Source organism: Limulus polyphemus, unplaced genomic scaffold (assembly GCF_000517525.1).
Source record: "Limulus polyphemus unplaced genomic scaffold, Limulus_polyphemus-2.1.2 Scaffold853, whole genome shotgun sequence".
Lineage (NCBI taxonomy): Eukaryota > Metazoa > Arthropoda > Merostomata > Xiphosura > Limulidae > Limulus > Limulus polyphemus.
In genome coordinates this window covers 6,405-16,347 of record NW_013666463.1, presented here as the reverse complement: position 1 = coordinate 16,347, position 9,943 = coordinate 6,405, and the positions used below count along the sequence as shown (strand labels likewise).

Here is a 9,943-nt window from a genome sequence, read left to right as displayed (position 1 = left end):
AAAACAGCTGTTTTATGGTGTTTAATTAGTTTAATAAATTAAAATACATATTTTTCCAACATCAAGATTAAAGTTCATGAGCTTCCAGTCGTCAGTGAAAGCTAAAAATATGTAAATCATGCTGACAGGTCCAGTAGAAAAACAACTAATGTAATTTAATATAGCATAGGAAAATCCTCACATCAAGTTTAAGGTAATCTTGAAAATAGACTGATCAATTATTGCAGCACTTTGGTTACTTTCAATAGATAACAAGAATACTAACCTTCAAACAAACAAACATATCTACAACTTAGGAGCATGAAATTCTCAGATATTCATCAATTCTGGTTAAAGTCTAACATTATCATTTCCTGTTTAACATTATTAAATATAACCTCATAGCTAATAACTTACCCCATCCCGGAGAAGATAATGCTCCAAGGTTCTACCAGACTCCAGCCACACTCCTTTTTTTGGATCTTCATCAGGTAAGAAAAGCCCATAATCTTTTGCTGCAAAAATATAGTGAAATGTAAAAAGACAACCCTACAGTAAACAATTCAACTTATCTTCAATAAATACAAACATGCAAACGTTTCTGTAGTTTATAAAGTTTTGAGTTTAAAGAACATTATGCCAAGCCTGTACTTACTAATTATGTTATCCCCAACCTAAAAAAAATGTAAGCAACTTAACTGATACTCACATTTGTTACTAACCTACTGAAAGACCTGTAACAGGTGATTAATTGTAAACTGAAAAACCTTTGACCAGTAATTTACTGTATTGTGAACATTGCAGAATATTTCCACAATTTTTCCAAGCATTAATCGAGAAAATACTCAAGTAGTTGATTAGAATATTTTCATTAACTTAGTTTAACAGTTCCGACTGTTTAACTATTACAAACTGAATGAACAAAATGGTTATATAAACATACAAAATAATGAGTAAACTTCAATATCATACAAGTCAAAGGGACCTAATAAGAGGGGTGGCAAAAAAGGGGCATGTGCCACCCACATTGAATAGTTTTTAGCAAAACATTTTCTTGCTTTATTTGCTTGTTAGTTCTTCCTTACACTTTCCACTCTCCACAGTTTTAACAAAGTTAGATGCATGTGATTTGAGTAACTAATAAAAGTGTTAAATACAACACAGTAACTTTTCCTAATTATTTTAGAGAAAATAATTTAAAAGCATGGTAAACTGAAAGTTAGGTACGAGTGCTGCAGTTATTAGACAACTTTCAAACTTAATAAACAAATACTGCTTAGTTTTATAGAAATGAAGTACCCCAACCCTTCTCCGTCATTCTTTTGGGAACTTAAAACAGTTTTAACTAAAATTTGATTATGAATTGGTTGTGTAAGGGTGTGTATGTATATACATATATACACAGAATGCTTTCCTGTTATTTTTATACTTGAGATATATATATAAACATATATACACACAGAATACTTTTCTGTTACTTTTATACTTGAGATATATATATATATATATACAAACAATATTACTTTCAGTTACTCAGACAAGCTGATTTTCTTTGAAACACAAATACATTATAGTTTAGTACTCCTACTTTATACAGTATCAACACTGATGATAAGTTAATGATAATAAAATCAGATAATAGTTGACACTATAGTATTCTATTTTTTATCAAAAACAAACCATATTTGATACTTCAACTTACATTCTCCTTGGTTGGCCTCAGAAATTTTTTCTCTTATGTTTCTACACGCATCATAAACTAGCATAGAAGGCTTAAACTTCATTGTTTTTATCACATTTTTCTCGAAAACACTTATTTTTAGAGAAAGATTTGCCATCTTCAGGGTTTCTTGTTAACTTCTTCTCCACCTGTTAAACCAAATTAGCATTAAATGTTAGTCTTCTTATCTAGAAACACACACTAAAAACATGTTTCTAGCATCACTTGAACAAAACTTCCAACTAATGCAAACTTAAAAATCAAGCTGTTCTATTTGATGTATCTTTAATTGTCAACTTCAGTTAAAAATAGTTATAGAGTTAAACAGTTATAGGATAAGTTTAACAACCTTCAACCAACATTGCACACGCAAAATTGAAAATCAAACTGTTCAATTATATGTATCTAACTGTTAACTTCAGTCAACAATAGAAACAGATTTATAGGATAATTTCAATAAAATAACACTGCTAATGTAATGTTGAAATTCAAGCTGTTCTCTTATATATGTATCTTTGACTGCTAACTTTAGTTAAAAATAAAAACAATTATAGGATAGTATCACTAAAATAACACTGATAATGCAAAGTTGAAAATCAAGCTGTTCCATTATATGTATCTATAACTGCTAACTTCAGTTAAACTAGAAACACATTTACAGGATAATTTCAATAAAATAACACTGCTAATGCAAAACTGAGAATCAAACTGTTCCATTAAGTGATTTTTCAACAGTCAACCTACAGATGTAAATATAAAACAAAAGTTAAATTGCCAGCTTTGAATTAGTTCCCTAGTCAGTTGCACACTGAGTGGAGCTGAGCAATTTACTCAATTACCCATGAGCATCACTTATATTGATTTGTAACAATTAAATAATCAATTAATCAAAATTACAATTTAATCAGTTAATGTCAGTAAACAAGTCAACTAATCAAAGTTAATGTTTCCAATTATTATTATTTTAGATTATCCCAAATCTCATGTGAGAATAATTGATTAATTGAACATAATCAATTAATGAGCCTAATGATTAATCAATTAGCAAATTCTACTAATTGCTTAGCATGTACAACTTTCATTAGTATTTATTATCTGAATAAGTGTTGTCATATAGTTCTACCATATTTAAACTAAGTCCTTCACAGAAAAAACTGGTAAACAACACTAAACATGCAAACACTACATAAGAACCTGATAAACTACATCAAGCATGCATACACTACATAAGAACCTGATAAACTACATCAAGCATGCATACACTACATAAGAACCTGATAAGCATGCATACACTACATAAGAACCTGATAAGCATTACATCAAGCATGTAAGCACTAAATACAAAGATAGTAAACATTATTAAATATGTAAACACGACTCGCATTTCACAGAAACAGACTGCTGAAAACTTAGTTAATTACAATATAACACTCAAATATTATATAATCCTGACTTGTGAAATAAATCAAGTGCTTTAAAAAAAGCATTTTCTGAATGACTGTTTAAAAACTGTATAAATCAGAGAAACAGGTTATATATGCAATATAATGTCAATGTATACTTTGTAGCATAGAATTAAACATGGAAAAAGTGCCACTATGTATAACAAACAAAATGTCTACAAATTTTAAACTAATATCTTAACTTTTGATTTTTGAGCTTTTCATGGTTTAGCAAGGTTCAATTCTTATTTTAGTTGATTAATGATGTACATTTTAAAGTTTCGTATATCCTAAAATAACCTATTTTTAATTCCTGGAAACAAAAGCATTTGTCCTAATCGTCTTTTATGGAGTATATTGATCAACAATTATAGGTTACAACTCAGAGGTATTAAAAACTGAGAAAAATGTTTTAAAAATGTCTTCCCTTTCCTATTTTTTATCCTTGTGTAGGGCCACTTGGTTCCACAAAATCACATTACACAAGAAAATATTTTCAGCTCAAAGTAAATAACAGGAGTAACGAAGTTGAATATGGTTCTAAAAACTTGTTAATGTAGATCCTGTAGTACTATCATAGTTATGTTTGTCATAAATTCATTTCATTCTTTTATACTTATTGTTATTTGAGAAAAAAAACATGAATTAGAAGAAAAAAATTCAGTTAACCAGAAAACTAAAATTTTTTCAAAGGTAATTAAAAGTTTTAATGTTCTTTCCTTTCACTTCTGTAGATGTACAATTTGCTTATTTTCATGGTAGTACTTAAATATAAATTGGCTGAACACTTTATTAGGTAGTATACCTAATAATGGGTTGAGCTATCTTCTGCCTGAATAGTAGCTATGATATGGTGTCGCATAGAATCCACAAAAGTGCAGAAAGGTGTCCAGAAAGGTTTTCCCTACCATTCAGTCATTAATACTGTATGAAATTCATGGAGCTAGATAGACAGAGGATTGTGATGGAAATGTATCTTTCAAGTTCATCCCACAAATGCTCTATAGGAATGAGACCCATCAGAGATGCCTGAAGTCTCCGTCATGTTCTTCAAACCATGTAGGAACACCGTGGGCAAGGTGGATGGAAGTATTGTTGTCTTGAAAATAACATTCCCATCAGGTTACACATTAAGGATTACTGGATTTACTTCATCAGAAATTATTCTGAGGAAAGTTGTGGCATGCATTCTGCTTTCTAAATGGACCAAAGTACCCATGGTATGTCAGGAAAATATTCTCCAAATCATGACTCTATCACCAGAGACCTGGCGATTTGTTATCACACAAAAAGAGGCAAATTATCTTGTGGCTTTTCCAAATTTGTCTTCTTCCACCTGTGTAAAAAAAACAAAAAGAGTAAAATGTGTTACTGGTCCAATGTCTATGCTCTTTACACCACTTGAAGGTATTTTTTCTAGTTTGTAATCAGGTTCAGTGGTTTAGGCAATGGTCTTCTACTGCCACAGTCTATTTATTGCAACATTATATGCAATGTATTGTTGAAGATGGGTATGGATTTCCTTGCACTTAATGTCTGCCAGTTGATGTATTGTTTGATGATGGTTAGACTTTACCATCCTGTCTAACAGTCTTTCTCTTTTTCTGTCATTACATGCTTGTGGCCACAATTCCTCCTTGCAGAAGACATTCAACTCTTCCCATTGCAGATAAACTCAATTGACTGATGTCTTGGGCACAGTGCTAACTGCTACATGTTTATGCACTATCATGCCTCTTTTGGTCACTGCAATATCTTTACCTTTCTCCATATTTGTTATACTTCCTACAAATGTACTTGTCCCAGTCATTTATAGTGCTGCATGGATCATATGACACATCATGTGATCAACCTAATTTACATCTGCAGCTCAGATTAAGCCCAAGTCTGAAAAAGTACATAGTTCCTAATAAAGTGGCCAACCAGTGTAAATTTTCCATTTTAATGTGATGTTGAATATTAACACCAGTCTCCAATGCAAATGCTTAAATGTCCTACAACATTGTCATATTAATTTAAAAGAAATAATACCATCAATTTTTTTAAAATCATATTCTTTCTAACACAGAATATACTGTACATACAAAATAAACTATTTGACTGAACAAGACAACCAATAAAATATCACATACATATTAGTATTGATGTAACATCTTTTTTTTCATATTTAATGGTGAGAATGGTAAGACTAAGTGACACAAATATAAATTTTGGTAGGGAAGAAGTCATCTTCCGCTAAGATAAGTTTATTTTTCTAAGAGCGTGATTGGCCTGTGGAGCAGGTTGCCTTCAGATGTGGCAGATGCAATTAATTATAAATATTTTCATCTGTAAACCCATTAATATCTCATAATATTTGGAGAGGCTTAGGAGATAAATATTATTTCTAAATCACATACTAACCTAACAATGCAAAATAATCCTGATGATAAAAATACATTATATTAAACAATATAACCAATACTGTTAAAGAAACTAAGATTAAAGAAAGAATACAATTTACTTACAAAACATATAAAAACAAGTGTTTATTAATTATAGGTAATTTTTTAACCAACAGCCCTCATAAGATAACATGTTTACAAAAAAAAATGTCCATAAAAATGTGTGTAAGTGAAATTTTTATGATACACACAAGATCATTTTATTAAGCCTGTGATTCTGATACAAGAGTTATTAAAAATAAGGATTACTGACTAAATGCTATTAATGATTGTATGTAAAGACCCTGTAATAATTTAATTTTGAATTTTAATAAAGATATAAACTAGGAACCTCAAAAACAGTGAAAACATGCTCCTACAAATAAATGCATTTTGCAACTATCTGTTTAAATCATAAGACCAGAAGTTAAACATAGAATACTCATCAAAATTTCATACCCTAAATATTTTAACCTCATTTCACAACCTCCATTTATCTATACTCAATTTTAATAAAAAACATATGGTTATTTCCATTACTTTATCTTTTCAGATCTCTCTCTAACCATTTCCAAGTCAAATGAATTACTAGAGAAACAAGGAAATGATTGTTTAATTTAGGTCATGAAATTCTATACATGAGGAGGAAAAACAAATATTTTTAATAGCAGTTTTTGAACTGTGATGTTTACTCAAACTGCTTCATGATAAACCTTTCCTCTTTCTCCACTTTGTTCAAGTTGACAAAACTTATAGAGTATCATGTTAAGCCTACTGAGTATGAATAATATGAATGAATAATGCATAAACAACTAACTTATAGGAAGACTTATTCACAGTGCATGATCACCATATAAACTCTTCAGCAAGTTTCTTTAGTATACATTTTAGATTAAAAAGTAATTTCAACTGATTTTATTGCTAAAGCATAGGTGGAAAATAGGCTTCAAGAAAAGACTTAAAACCATAAGTCTTCTTCATCCCTCTCCAAAGAATTAACATACATACTTTGTTTAAACCTGCAAAAATGATAATCACTCATGAGATTTTATTAAACAGAGGTCAAAGAAGCCACCTGATATAGTTGATGGGGGTGTAAAAGAAGTTTAAACCAAGCATACTTTCATTCTTCAAGGCTCATTTAATCATACCGGTTTTAAGATTCGCAACTAGAAGTCACACAACATAATACTACTCATGTCAGACTCATTAATATTACACAAATTATATTCCAAGTTAGTAATGAGCAGCATTATTACATGTACAATAGCCATCTTAGAAACAATTGTCATATATCTCACACATAAATGATCTTAAGTGTAAAATAACCTAATCTAACTATCATATATATATATATATATTTTCTGGTAATATTCCAAGTTATATATCACTCATTACAATAAATAATACAAATTATGCAGTTTATGTGCAATCCCATTATATTCCAATTACAACAATTTAGACTATAGGAATACTATTATCAACTTCAGAAGTAAACCAGTGTTCTGTAAAGCTATAAACCATATAAATTACCTTGCCTTTATGTAATAAAACAATATTGAAGTACTCAACTAGTCTTTAAGAATGAGTAATACAGTTATCTTTCCACTCCTAGCAAATCAAGTTTTTATGACATATTTCCATACCAGATACTAAGGAAAACAGAATTTGAAGGTCAGACAAATGTTAGTACATTTCTTATTCATTTTCTTAAGAAAGTTTTGAGAAATTAATAACAAGAAAGTGTGTGGTAAAGGAAAAATGCATATTCAGAACAGTTATATTACTGTCAAACTATGAAGAAGCAGATTTCTATATTACAAATTTCAATGACATGAAGTAATGTCACAAAAACTGAGCATTAACATCAACACATCCTGGTCATTTTAAATTTGTAGTCATAGATTTTGACCAAAAACTTTAATAGCCAATTCAAACAGAAGGAGAACAGGTAATCAAGAGCTAAAGAAAGTATATCAAAATAGTTAATGAATGTTATGAAAAGTTTATTTCAATTTTTAAATATATTACTCCTTTTTATAGAAAACAAGTAATATAATTCAATTTTATTATTCTCATTAACCAAATTGAACACTTAAAATACTATCTGAAGTACATTTCATTAATAGCTAACATGTACTTTCTTCTATCCTTGAGTACTTGAAAAGCCTGTTGTAAATTGAGTTTGATATAAATGTTGTTGATTATGGAAAACAAGCAGTTTATGGAGAAAAATACTGTTAATAGGGAAGGTATCCAATGATGAAACAATGCATTCTAATAATTATAAGTATTGTAGTTTGAACATTATATTTAATTAGCTACGTTCATTACCAGATATATTTGTTTAGTCTTGATCTATGTAATTAACTTGCTTTGATCAGAAATAAAGATTAATAAATTTGTTAGATAATTAAATATTAACACTAACATTACTACACCTTCATTGTTTTTTAATATACTAAAGTAATATAATCATTACCAGTATAAATATTTTTATGTTTATATCTTCATAGCCAAATTTTTCAACAGCAAGCTTTTTCCAATGTATTCTGTCCAATAACAACCCTATCATTTAAAACAACTAGCTTTTGTATTTTTAACATGGAAATATTATTCATTTATACCTACCAACAACTTCTGAAGTATACACTTGTGTGTATATACATAAACAAATCTAAGTAGTATTAATAAAACTGTTTTTAAAGATACTTTGACATAGTACTGAATGGCTCGTCAGTTGAACTGAAAAACAAACCTGACATGTACAAAAGGTATAGCAGATATTTATATAAAAGAAATTAAAATGAGCAATTTTAAATATAATAATTCTAAAAAAACCCAAAGATACATCACTAAACATCTTAAAAAGTTACTACAACACAGCATGTTCTTTTTATTATAAAACCTAAGTCTGCTATGCATTATTGGAGTTCTACTTTACTTACTGAAAATGTTTTACACATTTCAAGTAGCTTTACTCAACATACATATAATTACCTAATGACTAACATGCATGTAAGAAGACCAAAACTGTATATTGTGACCAAGGACAGATCCAGGATTTTCTAGGGGGGGGGGGAGTATGGTCCAAGTTAATGGATATTATAGAAGCTAATAGGGGGATTTTCCCCTTCTCCTGGGAATCTGAAGACTTTTTGAAATATCCCCAATTCTAATTCCTGACACTTTTCATTGATTTTTGCTAGTCACTCCCATTGGCAAATTAACAATAAGATCTTCAAACAATCAATAATTTCTGCTTCCATCAAGAACATCTTTTGCTTTACTTGTGGCTCACTCTTAGAATCAGAAACTCAAAGCTACCCCAAGAATCACATTACATCAAGCAATACTCACTGATGGGCTAGAAAAGGAAAGAAATATTTGATAATCATACCAATGAAAAGGGTTCCCTTAAAGACCCTTGGTGGGTTTTAAATCAATCATGACATTTTGGAAGAAAAGATAACTTATGGCATTCTTCCACATTTTACACATTACAGACAGTCCATACAGGAATATGAGCATATTTGATCCCAAAAAAGCAAATAAAATATTTCTAACACTTGCATTTGTAATTTCCCTTTATTTCTATATGATGTTTTATTGTTTCCTTAAACTTTGGAGTTTTGCATTGGAAAGGGGATGGAGCAGATCTCCTCTGGATCCACTACTGAAAGACTCCCTTCTTGTACAGTAATAGCTGCATAAAATGATTCAAGTATTTCATATTTGGGCAGTATTTTGTAAATACTATTCTCTATATACAACTCATAAATCTGCAAGTATATCCTACAGCAAAGATAACTTCTTAACAAAATTTATTGAATAAAAAATAAATCTGAAATAGTGAAAACCACAAATTTACAAAAAAGAAACTTAAGTGTACAGAAAATTAAAAAAATCATCAAAACTGAGTAGGAAGAAAAACAAAATTATGATTACAGTTATACATAAACTTATTTTCCTCAACAGCTATAATACAAATGACTGATAAATTTACGTAAAATAAGACCCAAAACTAGCGCTTTGGAATAGTTGACTATTCATCTTCAGTCTATTACACTTTATATGTGATCCTTTGTGCTAACTCTTTTATCAAAATTGATAAATTTACATGAAATCAATGCAAATTTAAAACTGAAGATAGTGAAACTAATTTTTTTAACTATAATTTTCTTTGACAGCATGAATAACAGAAATATTTGTGATACTGGAAGTCTATCCAAATAGGAATACTAAACACTATAAGTACTATTTATTTAACATTTTAACTCTGACTAACCTTATCCTGTCTGCCAACACAAAAGTAGCAAGTCCAAATAACCTTTGTCTCCCTCACAAATGCAATCCCATTGTGGCGTTTAAGTTATTCA

General features: G+C 29.6%; 1 protein-coding gene across 1 annotated transcript in view; it reads right to left on the bottom strand.

The window, feature by feature from the left end:
• LOC106460878 (talin-2-like) overlaps nucleotides 1–9,943 on the bottom strand; it is a 91,369-nt gene that overhangs the window by 79,170 nt on the left and 2,256 nt on the right. The window contains exons 2-3 of the mRNA XM_013920634.2: nucleotides 1,682–1,848; nucleotides 397–494 (exon numbers count right to left, since the gene is read on the bottom strand). Coding sequence (XP_013776088.1) covers nucleotides 397–494; nucleotides 1,682–1,817 — 234 coding nt within the window. The 5' untranslated portion in view covers nucleotides 1,818–1,848. The remainder of the gene's footprint in view (nucleotides 1–396; nucleotides 495–1,681; nucleotides 1,849–9,943) is intronic.